The sequence below is a fragment of the Corvus kubaryi genome, unplaced genomic scaffold, assembly GCF_017639235.1.
Source record: "Corvus kubaryi isolate FWS band 111438036 unplaced genomic scaffold, C.kubaryi_AGA036_p1.0 136, whole genome shotgun sequence".
Taxonomy (NCBI): domain Eukaryota; kingdom Metazoa; phylum Chordata; class Aves; order Passeriformes; family Corvidae; genus Corvus; species Corvus kubaryi.
In genome coordinates, this window is record NW_024580670.1 from 1,074,215 (window position 1) to 1,093,865 (window position 19,651).

Sequence of the window (19,651 nt, forward strand, 5' to 3'; positions counted from 1 at the left end):
TTCCCTTCCCTTCCCTTCCCTTCCCTTCCCTTCCCTTCCCTTCCCTTATTTCCTCCTATACTGGTATTTTGAACCTTTCAGTTTGAAGCCCAGTTTTGTCAGTAAACAGCAACAGGTGATCAAGAAGTCCCATTACTCGTTATCCCAACACAGGGACCTGGCACCAGGCATCCCAACATGCTGGGAAAACAAGCAGGAGCTGCTGTCACAACCCACTGCTCCTCCAAGGAGAAAACTTCTGCTCCAGAGATGCTGGGAGCCTGCCAAGGAGAACAGGGCAAGGATATCAAGCCTTGGTAACAAGGAAGGAGGAAAAGAAAGCGTCCCCACATCCAGCTGGGGAAGGATGTTGTGCGGCTCTCCCAGGGATTCCCACTCTGGAAGTTCCCTCCCAGCTTGTCTGAGCCGCAGGAGGCGATTCCCTTAATCTGCTCTCCTCTCCGAGTTCCATCTGCAGGAGGCAGATAACGCATCTTGCCCAATCCCTTTGTTTTTCCTTCTTACCCGGGAATCCTTCAGCGCAGGGACGGGCCCATTGTGTCCCTAAAGCCCCGAACAATGGGGTTGGGTTCCAGTCAAACGAAACCCCCCAAACCACCGCCCACAAACCCCAACCCAGCTGGCACCAAACCAGAAGGGTGCCTGTTCCCCTCAGAACAAACTCTCAGATGCTGCTGTTTACCTTCCCTGTGCTCCAGGAAAATGCCTCAAGATTTATTTTTGTGCTTCCTTATGAATTTCAGACCCCAAACCTGGTAATGTTGCAATCACATACAATCATTCATTTATATATATATATTTATTTTCTAATATATTTTATGTGTGCCCTGAATTTAATTTTGTCCCAAAATGCCCTTATGGGATTTGCACTGTTATTTTAATAGTCCTAATTTTAAATTCATTTAAATGCATTTATGCACCTTTAGACTGAACTCATTCAGGCATTTACACCACAGTAATGAATTGTAGGACAGCAGTGTAGGCACAGAAATTCTCTCCTTCTGTAGAGTTTGTATTTCTAAATTCAATCGTGGGGTTCACTGGCATGCAAAGAGTCCAGGGACCTTTGTTAAGCGACGACATTTAACAATAAATGTTTGAGTAGATGCACATTGAGAAAGTCTCTCCTATTTGAATGTCAGAAAATTAGAAATATTCTAATGAATTCCATTTTTCACATCTCTCATCAAAGCCTTTGTAAAAAAGGTCACTATCTTCACTTGTTATTTTAAAAAGCCTCCTCCAATTTGCATTCCTGCCATAATTAGACGGAAAGTTCCCACAGCACCGCACCACAACAATCCAGGGGGACTCCTCTTCCTCCTGATTGTCAACCAATTTCAGCATCCAAAGGCAAAAATGATGAATTTCAGAGACATAATGAGGCTGATGGTCACAGTCAACATTATATAAAATATTTACATTTCATGCTTTCTCTGAACTGGGAGCTCCCTGAAGTCTAGCAGCCTGAATATGCTGAGATGAATTATTATTTTATTGACATTTTCAAACTACTCCTCTTCTTTATTTTTCTCCTTTAGACAAAACTCCTTCAAGCCCCTTTGCTGGATCTGACCCATATTTCAAAGAGGTTCCACTCTGCTGCTCTTGCTGTGGTGACTCCCAGCTGCAGGAGCTCGCTCACAGCCACATTTTTCATCTCCTTATTGCTCATTCAGGTTTCATCCCAGCCCCAAGAATCCGGGAGCTGTTGGATCCCAGGGATCTTTGATGGCTCTGGTAACGCTGCCTTAATGCAGAGTAACAATCAGGGCAGGGCTGTCCCCAGCCTGGCAGCTCCAGGGGTGCAGAGCCTGCCCTGGGGGTGCTGCTCTCTGGGAACACGGGATGCAGGTGAGGATGCAGATGGAGCAGCCAGGTAGAGCCAGAGGAAGGAGCCCACAGTTACCTGGGTCAAACCATGGAGTTCTGGGAATGAGCAGTGCCAGTGCCATGGGCTCAGCCTGTCCTTGCTGAGGGATGGGATACGGGCACATGCCCAGCCTGCTCCTGCTGGGAGCACCTCAGTCCCACCCACATGGGAGCATTTGGTGCTTACTACAAACAAAATCCGCCTCCAGCCCTGTTTGAAGCAGCCCAGAGCAGCTGGGGCTGCCCCTGGCAGTGTCCAAGGCCAGGCTGGACATTGGGGCTTGGAGCAGCCTGGGACAGGGGGAGGTGCCCCTGCCCATGGCAGGGGTGGCACTGGATGGGATTTATGGTCCCTCCCAACCCAAACCATCCCATGGTTCTGAGATCTCTTTCCCTGTAACTTCCAAAAGGCTCCAGCCCTGCTGGGCTCCTGTAGCAGCCCTGCAAGGCCTCATGGAGGGTTTCTTGTGATTACCAAGAAATCAAGCCCTGAAAAATAACTCCCAGACATTCCATCTGCATTTAAAAGTCAAGTTCAATCTTCCCTTATTACAGCTGCAAAACCCCTCTCTACCTAATGCAGATAAAGTAACAAAGCTGCACTTCCAGTGATTGGAACTAAATGCAGTTAACCTTAAAAAGTCACTTTTACAAACAGAGCAGATTTATCTGGATTTAAATTTTAGTTCTTGTGCAAAGGCTTAAGAACGGGTTCCTCCCCATTATTCAATTTAACAATAATAATAAAAACCTCCATGACAACTATAACAAAAAGACTCTGATAAAGCCTGAAACCTTTTTGATAATGAAACATCCAATTTCCCTGGTTGAAGTACAATTCCCCTGGGAACATTTTAAAAAAGATATAGAAGAACTGTTGTCTCCCAATTGTTAATGTAAAGAACCACGTGTGAGAACAGCACATGGGAAAAAAATCAACTTTGAGAAAAGCTAAAGAAAAAATCATGGGTGGGAAAGACGAGACAACTGAACTGCAGTGTCTCATGAGGGCAATTCCAGAGGCAATAACATGGGAGAGCTGGGAAGGGTTCTCAGGCTGGGCTCAGGTTGGGTTTCCCCCCGAGGGGGAGATGCGGTGCCACCTGGGCTGTGCTGGGGTGCAGATCCCTCTCCAGACCTGGCACTGCTGCTCTGCTCCTGCTGCATCCCAGAGCCTCCCAGCACCTCCCTGTGTTCTAAACAAGTCCATAATCACCTATCCCTAACCTAATGTCCCTTTAAGGACGTTCATTAAGAGCAGATGAACTGACGAACAAGGACCAGCAACACACATTAACTGAGGCTGCTCCTCCCCTCGCTCAGCTCCAGCTCTAATCTCCTAAATGTTCACATCAATACCTTATCACCACAATGCCAGGGAGGAATTAATGCACGGAGAAGATGGCAAACTCTGGGAAGAGGATCAAGCACTTGGGATGCCAAAATAACCAGCCAAGAGGCTGGATTAGGGAATAAACACAAGAGAGGGTTGGGAAGTGCCAAACCACCCACGGGATGGGGGCAGAGGTCCCAGCTGAGATCGGGCATGGTCTCCAGCACAGGGAATTATCTTTCCATGCTTTACTTCATGCAGCACACAAGTATCACTTTTTACCACTTAAGGTTTTATTCATCAGCTTTTTGTATCAATGAGTATTTTTACATCAGAGAGCAGGAAACCTCTTTACTTTTAACGTGTCTCCCTTCGCTTCTCAAAGCACCAAAATGAATGGATATTTTAAAATTGCCTATAAAATATATGGTTCACAAGCTTAGGTTCTTTCCTTGACTGGAGAAAGGCATGGGAAATGTCCTGAGCATCTCAGAGCACATTTTACTGCTGTAGTATTTGTGTGACTTTAAATGTCCCAGCTCCTGTAGCCAGGAGTTACCATGAGAACCTCCACTCTTATTAAAATAACTGTTCAACCACGGGTTTGTGTTTTGGGGTTTGAGGCAGGTCTATGTCTGCAAGGTTTTAAGAAGTTTGTATTTTAAAGTATTTTTTTCTATCAGGGTAGGGGGCTTTTTAACAAAAAATGCCAGTTCTCGAAGTCCAAAAAGTGGGATCACCTCTGAAATCAAGCACATGGTCCCACTCCTCCCTTTTCCTGGATCTCTCTATTTGTGGCTTTTGGCTGCTGTCTCCCAGGACCTCAGAGGTGCTGCTGGTCACAGTCACCAGCCAGGCTGTGATCTCCAATCCCCAGAATTATGTTCCTGTCAGCAAGGTGTGAATTTGAAATCCCATTTGAAGAGACAGAATGATAAAGTGCAAAGTGGGAGGGGGAAATCAACTCATTAACCTGAGAAATTCATTCTAACACAAAGAAAACCCAATAATACTGGGATATATTTGTCTGCTCTCGGGATCCATCCCAGCAATGCCCAAAATCCTGCTGGGCTGGGTTTTGGCTCAGCAGTTCAAGTTGACATCAGTGAGCTAGGCCTAAGAGGCTCCAGCACAAGGCTCTGTGAAGCTGCTCGAGCAGGACTTTCCTGCTGCCACGGCGGGATCAGGTTTGTCAGGCAGACATTAAAGATCTCATTGATCCCCTTTGTACTGCCGGGGAAAGGCTCTAATCCTCGGCCAGGTGTGGGATTCTCTCAGCTCTGCTCAGCCTCTTTTGGCTCCTGTCCAGGGCCAGGCCCAGCACAGAGATTCTGTTCTGACAGAGCACAAACCAGATTTCACCTCAAGCATTCCCGGATCCTGTTCCCTTGATGCTGTTGGCAACACCAGCACATCCACCTGACCAAACCCAACAACATTTCATTGCCAAAATACTGGGCACATTCTCCCCATCCCCTGGGACTCCCCAGCCAGGGGATGGGACTGGAAACTCAGCAATGCTGGCAGCCAGAGATAATGCCTGTGAAAAGCGGGCAGGGTTCTCTTGTGCAGGAGGAGACGCTTTATTAACACTGCCAGAAGTCTAACAGAATTTCTCTTTCCAAAGCTCTGGATGAAAATGTGGGGCTGGTTATTTCCAGGTAGACTTTGTGTTTGTCTCTGAAAGAATACAAGAGAAACATCGAGGTAATGGCCCTGCCATTGTGCTGACAAATCCATGCCAGGCAAAACCCAGCTCTTTATGCACTGTCACTACAATAATTTGTATATTTTTACTGTTATATTGGCAGGTAGAAGCCCTGGTTGAGGTCAAACCCTTCCTGGTCATCTTTCCCAACACAAATCCTTAGCATAGTCCTCATGGTGAAGGATTTATACATGGCACCCGAATTCTGCTGAGTTACACCCATTTCTATGGCAGGATGTATTTTATGGATCAAAAAACCCCAAACAATGTCTTCCAAATATATCTCTTGTATCTGTGACGCCCGAAATGAGGATGAGCAGCATGGCTTTAAAATAAAACGGGAAGGGCTCTGTGGGTTTGGCATCTGCCAAAGGATTCAGGTTCAATAGCACAGACACCACTTTGCCAACTGTTAAGGAAAACAGATTCCAGTTGTACCACATTTTGCTTGATTTATGTGAGCACTGGGAGAAGGATGAGGGGGAAAAAATAACCTGGAAAGCAAAAAAAATTTTTTTTTACCTTGTTTGGCTGTTCTGCTCATGAACCTGCCAAGTCTGAGAGGCTGCAGGAGCTCTCCCATGGCTGAGCACTGGCACAGCCAGACCCTGCTCCTGGGGATCTGCTGCACATCCCTGGGCCAGCACCCACGGAGGATCCCTGGGCACTGAGAAGCCACTGGGCTGTCCCTGGGTACCAGCAGGGTCTGTGGGGATGCTGGGATTCATTTGGGAAGCTCATGGGACTGAGAGCAAGGAGTAGGATAAAAATCAGATAAAAATCACCTCTCTGCGTCCCTGGGCTTACACCAAGCAGTCACCTGCTGCAGGCAGGAGTCAGGTCAGGTATTGCTTTTGGAAATCCAGGATTATCTAATCCAGGCCTGACAGATTTCCTAGGATACGAGATTTTGCAATATAAGGCAAGTTCTAGAGCAGCCCTGGGTTTGCAGTTGGTTCCCCAGCACCCCCAGGAGAAGCAGCAGCCGGCCGGGCACCAGCAGCCCCTCGTGGCACCCAGACAAGTCTGAGAAGTTCTCTGTCCAAATTAAGAATCAAAATAACTTTGCAAAGGGGGCCGGGAGGGAGCAGTCCCTGTGCTCCCACCTGCAGCTTGCAGCCCTCCATTCCCAGCACAGCCTGAGCCCATTAGGGCCAGTTCTATCTCTGCAAGTGCTGCCTCTCCCTGCCAGGCCATTTGCTCCCTGCTTTCTATTTTTAAAATCGCTGTAGCTCCTGAGAGTGTTTTGTTCTGTGCAGTGACAGGCTGTCACTTCCCCAAACCTGCCCCTTCCCTGTGCTCAGCATCCCAGGGAATCACCCAGCACTTGGACACTTCCCTTCCAGGCTCCCTGCAAGGCAAGAGGGAGCTCTGCAGTGCAGCCACTGGGTCCTGGAATTGTTTGGGTTGGGAAGGAATTAAAGCCCATCCAGTGCCGCCCCTGCCATGGGCAGGGACACCTCCCACTGTCCCAGGCTGCTCCAAGCCCCAATGTCCAGCCTGGCCTTGGACACTGCCAGGGATCCAGGGGCAGCCCCAGCTGCTCTGGGAAGAGGGAGAAGCACACACAGCACACACGTTCATTGCTAAAAAATTCATCGTGAGAAAGCAGCAAAGGGCAGAACAAAGCAATATTTATCAGTAAAGCATAGCCTGCAGTCTGCCCCATCATCTGCTGCACAGAGGTCCCACAAATCAGCGACTCTGCCCCAAGGAACTGTTGGTATTTGTAATAAACTGCTGCAACTTCTTCCTAGTTTAGAAACATCTCAGCTCCTCCTGCAGCCTGTCCTTGCTGACACACAAAGTGCCCTGTTCGGGGTCAGAGGAACCCCAGATCCACCCCAAAGGCTGCACTTGATCCTGGAGGTCTTTTCCAACCTCAGTGATTCCATGATTCCAAGGGACGGCCCCACCCCAGTTCTGCACGTGGTGTTGAGCAGAGTTTGGAGCCAGGCTCAGCTCCTGGGTTCTGATACTCAGGAAGGAGCCATTACACATTTAAATCTGAACTTCAGGGCTCCAGCAGAGGTGCACACCCAGGAACACCCCGGGCTGTGCTTCCATGCCCACATTTCTCCGAGCAGAGCCATGGGAGGCACAGCTGAGGAAGCACCAGCAGCGTTTCACTGCCAGATGGAGCAGCACAAGCTTGGCTGGGCTCAAGCAGGACATTTCACAGACGAGTTCTCAACCCCATTCCTCGATGCTTTTGTGCTCAGAGTTATTTCATTCTCTTCTGAAATGCAAGGAGTTCTTCCTGAGAAAATAAGCATGGGGGGGGAGGCTTTTTTTTAACAACAGCTCGGTTCCCCAGCAAAATAAACTTTTCACAGGTGGGAAAATCTGTATTTGGGATTTATTTCATTTCTTCATGGATTGAATGCTCTTCACAGTTTACCATGTCACTAAAATATTCCTGAAGAAGGAAAGTGGCTTTCCCAGGGACTCCAGTACCTCTGCTCTGCTCCTGTCTCACACTGAGGCTGTTGGGGATCCTGGTGTGTTACAGGACTTGTGCAGCTGCCCTGGGCCTCCTCCCTAGGGCTGGAAAAACCCAGGCCATTCCTCATTTGCAGTTTAGCCAAACAAGAGCAAACGAGCTGTCACTCCCTCAGGGCTGTGCCACCCTGGGCGCTGCAGGCAGATGGAAAATGCATCTTTTTGTGTCAGCTTCCAAAATCCTGTGAAGTGCAAAATCCCTTCACTGGGACGCCAACGTTCTGCTGCAGGAGATGTTGTCAAGCACTGGAACAGGCAATGAGCTCCCAGTTCACAGAATCCCAGGATCACTGAGGCTGGAAAAGCCCTCCCAGCCCATGGAATCCAAGCTGTGCCCGATGCCCACCTTGTCCCCAGCCCAGAGCACTGAGTGCCACCTCCAGCCCTCCTTGGGCACCTCCAGGGATGGGCACTCCAAACCTCCCTGGGCAGCCCCTGCCAATTGTCCATTCCAGTTGTCCAAGGCTTGCTGGGCAATCAAAACACCGTTTCCTCGTTTGAAAATCCTCCACTATAGCTGTAGCAGACACATCTCCAAAAGATAATTTCCTTTGCATCACCATCCATAGAAGGGAGTGGGTTGGAAGGGACCTTAAGGATCATCCAGTTACTCGGAGGTTCTCTGCACTGCTGTCAGATAGAAAAACTACAAACCCACAAAAAGTCATTTAATTAATTTTTATTGTCAATATAATTTCTGTGCATTCAAGCCCTGCCACAAAATTACCTGCTTTAAAAATCACTAACCCATCTCTATTAGTGCTGGATTTTATTCCTGCAAAAATAACAACTTCCTGCCAAATCTGAGCTGACAGTTTGTCTTTATTTTTGTAGTTATTCCTGCCATTTTTTATTAAATGGAATTTGGCCTTGATCCTATCCATTAGGACTTGGTTTTGATGGGATCAACATGGGGAACAACTCCAGGCACTCACTCCTGTCTCTGCCTGGGGAGATACTGTCTGGGCTCTTAGGAGCTGTCATTAAATCCCAGTGGTAAATTGCAGCCATCCATTAGATTTACCTGGATCTTATTATTTCAGCACCAAGCTGGGGGTATCAAGAGCTGTTTCTAAACCAGCAAATGCTGTCCCAGGACACCAGGCCACATCCATGGGGAAAAAGGACTCTGCTCTGACACCTGGAGTCAGTCAAGCCAAGCTTTCCTTGCCCACGAACTTACATTAACTAACCTGGGTTTCTCTCAAGATAGCCAAAATAAATGTGCATTTAGAAAGTTCTGATGGACCACAACACATATCTATAAATTTCTTTTGGAAGTAGATTGGTGCCATGTTGATGGCCCCATAAACAGGGGGTGCCATGGGGTGCAGAGAGGGGTCCCAGAGCCCCCCAGTGCTGCACCCCCCACCTGCATCTGATCTGAGATCTCACACCAGGAACCCCAGGGGTGGTTGTGACTGCAAACAGAACCTGCTGCATTCCTGAGGCTCAAATCCTGCACTCACAGAGAGGAAGAACTCCTGCTGTCCCACTGCTCCATCCCTGAGCCTCCTGAGGCCAATCCTGCAAAGGGGCAGATTCCTCCTGTGTCACCAGTGCTGTACAAGGCACTGGCACTCAGCCTGTTCTGGGTGCAGAAATACCACATGCATGGAATTATGAGGCTGAGTTTAATGACATGAAACAAATCTCCATTCTGCTGAATGCATAATTAACAGTATTAAAATATTTATGAAATAAGAAATTTATTAGGACATCTGTGGTGTATGAGCTTGCTGTGCTCTACACAAATCCTAAAATGGCAGGAGAGAAAACAAACTTGCAAGGCATCAAACCTGGGCATTTCCACCTGAGACAGCGTAGGGACATAGATCCCTCTGTCCTTGTCATCGAAGATACTGCAGAGAGAGAACTGGAATTTTATTATTTTCTTAATTTGGAAAACCTTTGGTTCTTTAAAGAAGGGCTATTGTGGGAGCAAACTTCTTGTGGGACTTTTGTTGGATTGGTTTTGAACACAAGTAGTCCAGACTGGAAATGCACCACTGTGATGAGATAGAATTTAAAATAACCACGGGTACCCACAGCACTGGAAATGTGGGCTGACACCTTGAGCCTGGCTCACGCAGAGGTGGAGTTCCACAAGTACCACCTCAGTGCACCTTCACCTCCAAACCTCTGCTTTTTGGATCTATCTTCGAGTATCAAGGGGAGAGCAAAAGTAGGAACATCTCTATTGCATTTGGTGTTGCACTCAAGCCTCAAAGCCTGCTGTGAAAATAGAGCCAGAACAAACCAGGAAAAACTTCTAGCGAAGAGGATAAAAGCTGAGTGTTAAGAGGAAAAAAAGGTCTTTTTTGAAGGCTGTAGAACATTCCCCAGAAAGTTTACAGGAGAGCTTAGGCATCTGCTAGGACCAGCCTGGCTCCACGGGTGCCATCCAACGGGAAGGAATTGTTCCCTGTGAGGGTGGGGAGGCCCAGGCACAGGTTCCCACAGAAGCTGTGGCTGCCCCTGGATGCCTGGAAGGAGGCTGAGGGGATGGTACCCAGCCTAAAGATGCCTGAAACTGTCCCAGGGAATGAGCCAGCTCCCTGTCCAGCTTGCTGCCTTCCCACCAACCCCAGCCACTGTTGCAGCACCCAAAGGAAATGCTGGAGAACTGTGCTCAGACAGGTGTGTGTTTCCATCCTGTACCACCTTTACATTTCCTGTCCTGTTTCCATGTGGACATTCATCCAGGGAAAGCTGGGATTGGGGCCTTTGTGCAGGACAGGAATAACTGGCTGCTATAAAGCCACCTGCAGGGACCAACAGCCGCTGTCACAGCAGCCCTGCTGGAACTGGAACTGGGGCTGGGACAGAAGGACGGCTGGTGCAGCTGGCCCTGATAGCCCCTACTGCCACATTATCATCACCTGTCCCACATTCCCAGGGCCAGGGAGTCTTAGAGGTCCTGGAGGGCCGCAGCACCCCTGGACTCCGTGGCCAGACCCCACGGCTCTGGAGCAGTGCTGGGCTGTTGGTGCATCCCTGTGGCAGCCACGGGAATGGGACAGCTCTGACAGAGGGAGCTGAGAGCCGGGTTTGTGTCAGCCACCTGAGGGGAGCCTGGACCTGAGTCATTCTCAGCACAGCTCCAGCCCAGTTCTGGCTTTGTCAGCAGTTGTTTTACCTGCGAGTGAAGAGCTACAACAGCTGTAACAGTGCGAGAGCAGGATCTGAGGGAGAGCTGCGGCAGCAGGGGAGCTCCAGGATCACACCGAGCCGGGTCCAGCTTTTCCAGCCTGTGAACTGGCAGCAGCACAGAGCTGCAGCAGGGCACTGCCCCTGGGCCACAGCAGCGTGCCAGCTGCCTGGGCTGTGGCGTCCCTGGGACTTCTGTCACCCCCAGCCCTGCCGGCACCGACCCAGCTCTGGCTGCACAGCGACCACGGCCATGGCTGCGCAGTGACCAGTGCTGTCCCTGCACAGTGACCAGTGCTGTCCCTGCACAGTGACCACCACCGTCCCTGCACAGTGACCACAGCCATGGCTGCGCAGTGACCAGTGCCGTCCCTGCACAGTGACCACGGCCGTCCCTGCACAGTGACCAGTGCTGTCCCTGCACAGTGACCACCGCCGTCCCTGCACAGTGACCACTGCCGTCCCTGCACAGTGACCACTGCCGTCCCTGCACAGTGACCACGGCCGTCCCTGCACAGTGACCAGTGCTGTCCCTGCACAGTGACCACGGCCGTCCCTGCACAGTGACCACTCTCAGCTCCCTGCCCTTGCCCCTGCCTTTGATCCATGAGCAGCCTCTGGGCACAGACCAAGGTGGCCGGAGCATGGCCAGGAGCTGCCCCAAAGGGAGGAGCCACCACAGCCCATCCCCTGTGCCCACGCTGGGCTCCAGCTGCTGTCAGGGGGTGACCTGAGGCTCTGCTGGTGTGACAGAGGAGAGCTGTTCCCACAGAGCATCCTCCTGCCAGCATCCTCTCACCCTGCACAGCCACACACCAACCTCTCCATGCTCTGCCCTGTTTTCCATCAGTTTCGGCCTCTCCTCCCTTCTCTCACTCCCCACACAGGAGCAGCCAAGCACAAACACAACCTGTTGCTGGTGCTGCTAAAGCCTCTGAGGTGGCTCAGTATTCCTATACCACATCTTTTCTCTATGTATCACCCATGATTGATTGTTCTGAGCCCTAACATCATCCTAATGTGAGACAGGCAGGATCCAAAAGCCAAACAGGCAGGTGACAGGGCTGTCACACAGGGACACAGAGGTGCTCCATCCTCTCCTCACCCAGCACAGCCCCACACTGGAGCCTGCTCTCCCCTTCCAAGCCCAATCCCTGAGCAAGACCTTAAAGAAACAGCTCACATTTACAACATAAGCATATACCAACAGTAATATTTTTGTGTATCTATTTATATATAAAAACACCCACATACACAACCATGCTCAGAGGCATTAAGCAGAACCATTATCAGGATGAAATCTTGTGACCTATGACTGCTCCAAACCCTGCCCTCCACCCCTACAGCTCAGGCAATCCTTTTCCCAAAAACCCAGACCAAAATAGAGCTGTTGGATGTGCCTTGAATGTCAAATCATTGGACCTGCACCACCCAGGCAGTGCAGGGCCTTGGGAAGGAGAGGTCTCCAAGCTTCCTCCTCTTCCCAGTGTCAGTCAGAGGCCAGGGAGCCCAAGTGCTTCACCAATCCCAAGGCACAGAGAGCTGATCTCCAGTCAGGAGCACGTCCCAGGGCTTTGGGAACACTTGCCAAGCTCATTTAGAAGGACTGGGAAGGGAGGCACCGACCGGCGGCACCGTCAGCCGAGGGATAAGAGAATGCCCAGCACTCACACAGCATCTTAATGCTCTCCAGATCCCAAATGACACAGCAAAAGTGTCCTCAGCACCACGGCCTCAGCCAAGGGACCTTGGGCAGCACTGCTGGGCTCTCTGTCAGCCAGGGGCGCTTTGTCCCCACAGAGGGAGCGAGATCCCTGTGGGAGGGTCTGGTGTGCTCGGGGTGCCCCATCCTGCACCTCACACTGGCTCTGCTGCAAAAGGCTTTGCTCCAAAACACAGCCCATGGAGCTGGACACCCCCTGCACCCGACCCAGCATGCCCTGAACTGCCAAAATAGTGGTCACACACACCCCATGGTGGCCCTGGGGACACGGGGACGTCAAAAAGCTCCAGCCCACCCCGACACCAATTGCTGTCAGAGTCTCTGCTCCTGGTGCAGCCCCCGGGGCTGGAGAGCTCTGCAAGCTCTGAGGGCTGGGCTCACTCCAGCCGGGGGAAGCACGAGGGGACTGCCCAGGAGGGACCTGTGGCCTCACGTGGGGCAGGGCCACCACCTTTTCCTGGTCCAGAATAGGACCAGGCTTTATTCCCATTAAATTGGTGATGGTTCAGAACAACTGCACTGCCTTCAGCAGAAGGGCCTGGTAGGACCTCGTGAATCATCAGTAACAAGCAAAGCTTTGGAAATCCTTGTTCTCCTTTAGATTTCTCTCTGCCTGGGTACCCTCTCCACCACACTAATGACCTGACTATATTGGATTCCATGCTCTCCAAACAGCCTTAATTACATGCTTCGTATCTCCCAACATTATGATAAAATTCATCATAGTCCAACGTCTGGGACAGTCAGCATTGTCACTCATTGAGATTAATTTGAATATGACTATAAATAGAAATAACAACATCTGATCTTATGAAACAGAGTATTGTGCTGGATGGTTTTAATGCCTCCAAGCAAAACTCATTTAATAGAATAAAATATGGAATAGAGTACATGTAGTTTTGTAATATTACTGTTATGAGATTCCAAAGCAGATCAATAATTCTTTCATAAAAATTAATGCCTTGAAATGATCCCTCCATTTGTCATTCCAGAGAGGTCACCTTATTTTGTTTCAAAGAGTAAATTGGGAATCACACAAGTGAACTTGCTGAATATCTGCTCTCCCCATTCCTGCACCCCTTGTGCCAGCCCCAGTTATCCCTGAATCCTCTGCCCAGCATCCTTCCCTGTCCCTCTCCATGGATGAGCATCCCTCTCCTGGCAGAACCAGTCTCCTTCCAAATGACCCTTTGCAGTCCCTTCTGCCTCAAGAGAGACACTTGAAAACAGATTAAGAGCCAAGATTATTGCTGAAATTGAATTTTGCCTTGTCAAGAAAATGAATTTTACCTCCAAAACACAGCATTCCAGAAAAATACATTCACAGCACCTCCAGCCTCTCATTAGTGACTCCCCATGTGGAATTCTTGAAGTGAGGCTTTTCCTGGCCTTTTATTTATACAGGGAAAATGGGATTCCACATCTCTTCGGTGCAGCCTCACAGCTGAGGCACAGCACACCAGACCTGCGTGGCTCAGGGTGCTCACACTCATTAGGGCCTCACTAACAACAAGTATTGAGAGGCTGCTGAAATGAAAGCTCATTAAGGAACACAAAACCCCCTTTTTTTTTTAAGAGGAGGCAAAGAATTAAAGTTTGCTGTTTCCTATATTCAGCTTTTTGTTCCATTCTCTATGGGAGAAACTGAAAAATGTGGAGTTCTCCTGAAATGTCTTCTCTGAAATGAATCATTACTCAATTGCCTAAAAACTATTGTCTTGTTTAAAGTGAGGAGAAGAAGATGCAGGAATCATGTCAGGAGTTCACAACAAATTAGCATCCAGAGAAAAATACTGCTGAAGTGTGGCAGTTTTCTTCCCAACCTCTGTGAGAGCCCAGGTATGTTCCACCAGTTAAACTTCCTCATGGGGGCAAAGTCAGCAGGAGGGGCTCAACACGAGTCTTTGGAATGAAAATTCTATCCCATGGGATGGGCCTATATCCCACAGTCCTTCAGGAAACTTGAACTAAGAGAGGGAGGAACAACCAGTTTGCAGACATTTTCCTGGGAATTAAAGAAGTTTCTAGAAACTGGTCAGATCAACAGCATGAAATTCACTAGAAACCAAACACTCCCAAAGGATCTGTTGGAACCATGGGATCACACATGGTTCTGTACAGCCATTCTCCCACAGCCCTGCCCTTCTTCCCTGTGCCCGAGGGGTATTCCCAGCAGGAGCAGCCTCCAGTGCTCCCCTCCTTCCCTGGAGCAGCTGAGCCCCATCCCCATCCCCAGCAGTCCCAGCCCAACAACCTCCCCCGGAGAGCCTGGGAAAAGCGTGTGCATTTTCCAAGAAAAGAGCAGCATCCAACTCAGAGCTGCACTTTTAAGCTCCCTTCCTTTCCAAATAATCTCATTTTTGTGATTACTGTGTCTGGAGCAGAAGGCAGGACTGCAACTGTCATCGGCCTCCTTCGGCAGGAAGGAAAGGCAGCCAACACCCCCAGGGAGATCAGGGATGTTCCAATTTACACTCCCAGTCTCACTGACTCCTTTAGCCCACTTTGCTGCAAAGTTCCCTGGAGGGGCTCAGGAACAGCCTCCTTTGGGCCACAAGAGCCACCCCTGATAAAATCTCACAGGGATTTAGACAAGAACAAAACTATTGCTGATTGATTCTTTCAAATTGCATCCACAGAGGACACGAGCCTGAAGCAGTAATTTGTTTATTATTAAAGCTTGTCATGAGAAGTCTGCAGTTCTAAGGGAGCACAAAAATCAGATTTCCAGCACTAAAAAAGAAATCAGGGTGCTGATATTCCCCATATGACATGGGTCTACTCCCAGAAAATATGAAACAACCTGGCAATGGTTTTCTCATGGAGTTCCATTTGTAAGGAAAGCTACGACCCTGCAAAGGAACAGCATTTCTTCCAAAGCAAAACCAGCAGCCTAAAAACATCCTGCCTGAAGTCCCCGGTGCATTTGGAAGCAGCTTTCCAAATTATTTCGGTGTTATTTTTAGGAGAGATATTTAATTTATGACCTGCTATTTACTGGTGTGCACTGATAGAATTGTGTTTTGAAGAAGTCCCTGTCTTGGGCACACTTGACTATTGGTGCAGGGCCATCTCCACACTCCACCACCCGAGGCTGATCCCTCCTGTAACCCGAATGCTGCAGCACAGACAGGCCCCAGGGCTGGGCACACACCTGCCCTCCTCCCCAGATTCCTGCCTGAGCAGCCCTTCCCAGCTGGATGGGGATGGGACACAGCCCCAAGGGATGCAGACACAGAGGGCTGTGTCAGTGTAACTCCTGCCAGGGCACTCATCCTGCTGGATGGGATGAAGGTAAAGAACAGCGATGGAAAATACAGAATCCAGCCCGAGGCACCTCCCGCCTCCACCCCTTCCGAGGGAAGCCATGGCCAAGCTGGAGAAGCTCCTGTGCACTCAGACATCCAGCCCTGCTCCACCCTGCCCAGGGTGGGCTCTGCCCTGCTCCTGACCAGGCACTGTTGATGCTCCTCACTCATCAGTTTAACCCAGAAGGTCCCACGAAGTCCCTGGCAGTGGCAGACACTGAACCCGGGGGTGCAGCCTCCCCTCCCTCAGAGCCTGCACTTGCCCAGGGCACATCCATCCCTCCTCAGTTCATTCTGGAACCCTCCTGCCCAGGGCCTGATGAGGCATCTGTCCCCACCAGCAATTCCTGTGCCCACCATCCCCGTGTCCACACGTCCTGTGTGACCCAGCAGGAGCAGCAACCACCCCGAAGTCTCAGCTAGGCTCCATCAGCACAAACCCTTCAGCTGGAGAAAGGGAGAGGCAGGGTTACAGCTTCCCTGGGCTCTAGCAGGACTCCATGCCTTCCCCACGCTCCTGGAGGAACCCTCCCACCCCAACTATTCCCATCCCATCCTCTTTTATCCAAGAAGCAACTCAGGGAAAAGTGAGGAGAGAGGTACAAAGCCAGGGGAGGCACTCCGATCACACAGCGAAAACCCCAAGTGTCATGAAGATCCCTCCCACCATTTTTTTCACCCCAGGAAAGCTCCTACAAGACTTCCAGCAGTAATTACATGGATGAACCCCAGCCAGAGGACCCCAGCACTGCCTCTCCCTGCTGATCCACCTGTTGGCTTTAGCTGAGGATGTTCCCAGCCCTCTGTGCTGCATTGGGGATGGGTGAGCTGCAGGCAGAGATAACAGAACCTCCCATGCAGAGCGGAAGATGAACAGCCTGGATCGTGCCCCTCCTGGGGAGGAAGTGCCTGAAGCACCAGGAGCTGGCTGAGGAAGCCCTGCTGTGCTCTGGATGGGATATATATATATATATCTATAAATATACATACACACAGATTTTCTCCCTACATTAAGGCACAGCACAAATACTTCTCTTCCAAGATATTGTCAGAGAAGCAGAGGCTCCAGTAAGATCTCTTTGCAGGGGCTTCCACAGACGGAGAGAGTTTTATATCTACCAGACATGAAGGAAAAGCCAGTTTGGGCATGCAAATAAGCGTTCAAGAGCCATCCTCCCACCCCTCACCCCAGGCAGTAAAACCCACAGCGAGCCCTGAGAAAGAAGCTGGCTGCCACACTCAGGAATTTCAGAGAGTACTGAGGTTAACAAGATTTTTTGTGATTGGTACTTCGTTTTCTTCCTTCCACTAACTTAGAGCTTCTCATCCACCCACACACAATGGCACTTAGTTGTTGAACAGGTCCACTTCTCCTCCTAAAATAGTTCCTTTCTATTTCTCTTTGGCTGAACATGTTCTGAACTGTGTTTTGAAGGAGGAGAGGACAGTAGGGAACAGCTTTATGGCATGGAAGATCTGCTTCAAGGCGGCTCATCCAAGCTGCAAAATATATATTCAGTAAAATCCCTCAGTACAGGCCAGTTCCTGCTTTCTGGATGATTTGGCTAAATTGCAGTTTTGAACAGATGCTTAGTCACAATACATTAAAATATTTAGTTTATATAAATATATCTACATGGACAAACTGCCCAAATATCTTATTTTCTGCCAACTCCATTACGTAACGGATCACCAAAGACCTTGCAGGTATTGTGGCATTATCCAAAGCGCTCCTGATGCCTCAGTTTCCCTTCTGAACTGGATCTGGGTAGGGAGTGCCCAGGACTTGCTTTGGGATGAGAACTGGAGAGGAAGAGCTGCCTCATCCCACCCTGCTGGCTGCTGGAGCCCCGAGCAGCTGCTGAACCAGTACTTGAGCACAACTTCAGCACCGCTCACGTCCCTCCGAGCTGCTGGGCTCATGCAGAACATGAGCTCATCTGGTTTGCAGCCCGGGGAGCTGGAGCAGGAGGGCGCCGGGCACGAGCGGGGCTGGCGCTGCCACACGAGGAGCTGCACGATGGAGCCACAGAAACTGTGGGAGATTCGGCACAGCGCTGAATCCGGCAGCGATGCGTTTGAATCTGCCAAGAGGGGAGGCGAGCAAGGAAAAGAAGCAGCTCCTTGGTGTTCTTTCGGGTAAATGGCCAGGGCAGAGCCCGGCCGGGCAGAGCAAAGGGCAGCGAGGAGCGAGGGCGGCATCGCCCCGCTCGCCTCGGATGCAGCGGCCGGAGATGGCACCAGCAGCCAGATGGGAATGAGGAGGCTCGGCGGCTGCTGACAGCACTGAGTGGATCTGCCGTGAAAACCTCACAAGTTTCCAGCTGGGAAAAGCGGGGGATCTCTCCGCCCGCTGCACAGAAATAAAAAAATCCCTCCACCACCTTCCGCATGCGAAGGCGTAGGACAGGGAACGAGGAACTCCGCTGCTCACGATGCATCTGGTGGCGCTTCTGTCACTGTCACCGCACCCGCGATCGCAGCCGAAGGGCACCCGGCGCTCGCTGCGGGGCCCGGCGGCTGCAGCAGCGCCCCGGGGAGACATCCCGCCCCCGGGGGGACACCCCCACGCCCCGGGGCATCAAACGCTGCTCAGAGCCGGACAGATGCCCTCGCACGGACCGGGGGCAGGAGGACGCAACGGGGGTGCCAAGTCTCCGTGCCCCGACACCCACCGAGGTTCGGCGCCGGGGGCGAGAGGGGCGCGATCGCACCGCAAACGGGGGAGAGGCGAGGAGGGCGAGAACGGGCAGGCGCTGCAGCGCATCTCCCCCGCACACACACACACGCTTCTTTAATCCTCCGGCTCTGCTCATCGTTCGGCTCCTCCCGGAGCCGCCGGAGCCTGGGGCGGCGCGGAGCGGCTCTCCCGGGCTGCAGCCGCCCCCGGTCTCCCCCGTTCCGGCCGGCCGGGCTCGGGAGGGAGCCGGGACCCGACCCGGGCAGGCGCTGTGTGCTGGGGCTGCCCCGTACAGCCCCGACTCCGCCGGAGAAAGCCCCTCCTGACCCCCCGCGACCCCCGGGCCGGGGCGGCCGCGGCCCCGCCAGCTCTGCCCGCACCGCCGGGATTCCGTGCGCGGAGCCGTCCCAGCCGTGCCCCGCTGGGATGCCGTGTGCCCGCATCCATCCCCGCCGAGCCATGGCTCTCTCTAACGCAAACCCAGCGCAACCAGCGCCTCTCCTCTTCCTTTTTTTTTTTTTTTTTCCTCCTTTCCCTCAGGCATTGCTTCGTGCAAATGGGGCGATAAATCCAGAAAGCGCCACGCACCGTGGAGAAGGGAGACGCGGAGGGCGGCGGGGAGGGGAAGCAGCTGCTCCGGAGGGAGGCGGATGGAGCACCTGGAGAGGCACGAGGGGAGCCGGAGCGGCGGAGCCCCGCGGCACGGCCCTACCTGGAACAGCCGGAGGATGTTGGCCACCATAATGGACACGGAACTTCCCGACGCCCCGATCACTCCAACTACTTTCTCCGGCTTGACGAAGACGGGCGGCTCGCCGTTGGTGCACCTCACGTCGGAGGTGTCCTTTTGGATGAGCGCCTGGACGAAGGTGAGGGACTGCTCCAGCGCGTAGGTGTCCCGGGAGCAGGTGTCCAGGATGCGGGCGCCCAGCGTGACGTTGGGCAGCAGGTCCGGGTCGCTGTTGATCTGGTCCAGGGCGTAGAGCATCGCCTCCAGCCTGTGGATGCCGTTCTCCTTCTTGATGTCCCCGCAGGGGGAGCCCGGGGGGCCCTTGGCGTGCACGGGGAAGAGGCCGCCCAGGGTGATGTCCCCCTCCAGCCGGATGGAGTGGGGCGCGTACATCTCCTGCCCGCGGGCCGCCTCCCCAAGCAGCAGCTCCAGCAGGCAGCAGGGCAGCTCCAGCAGCGCCAGCAGCCGCAGCACCCTGCCCGGCCGGCCCATGGTGATGCCGCCGCCGCCCCCGGGCGCTGCCCCGCGCTCCCCGGGGGCCGGGCCGGCCGGGATGGCCGGGGGAGGGCTGCGGGTTCGGCCGCTGCCGCCCGCCCTGCCCTGCCCTGCCGTGCCCGCCGCGCTCCCGGCACCGGCACTGGGGAG

At 52.0% G+C, this 19,651-nt stretch overlaps 1 protein-coding gene across 5 annotated transcripts in view; it reads right to left on the reverse strand.

Annotated features, from left to right (window-relative positions):
- The window catches only part of GRM7 (glutamate metabotropic receptor 7), a 206,873-nt gene extending 187,299 nt beyond the window's left edge, over positions 1-19,574 (reverse strand). For 3 of the 5 annotated variants that reach the window (XM_042013256.1, XM_042013271.1, XM_042013263.1), the window contains exon 1: positions 18,989-19,574. In XM_042013256.1, the coding sequence (XP_041869190.1) occupies positions 18,989-19,498 (510 nt within the window). In that variant the 5' untranslated portion in view covers positions 19,499-19,574. The remainder of the gene's footprint in view (positions 1-18,988) is intronic. The other 2 variants (XM_042013238.1, XM_042013246.1) reach the window with 2 other exon arrangements.
- Between the last annotated feature and the right edge of the window lie 77 nt (positions 19,575-19,651).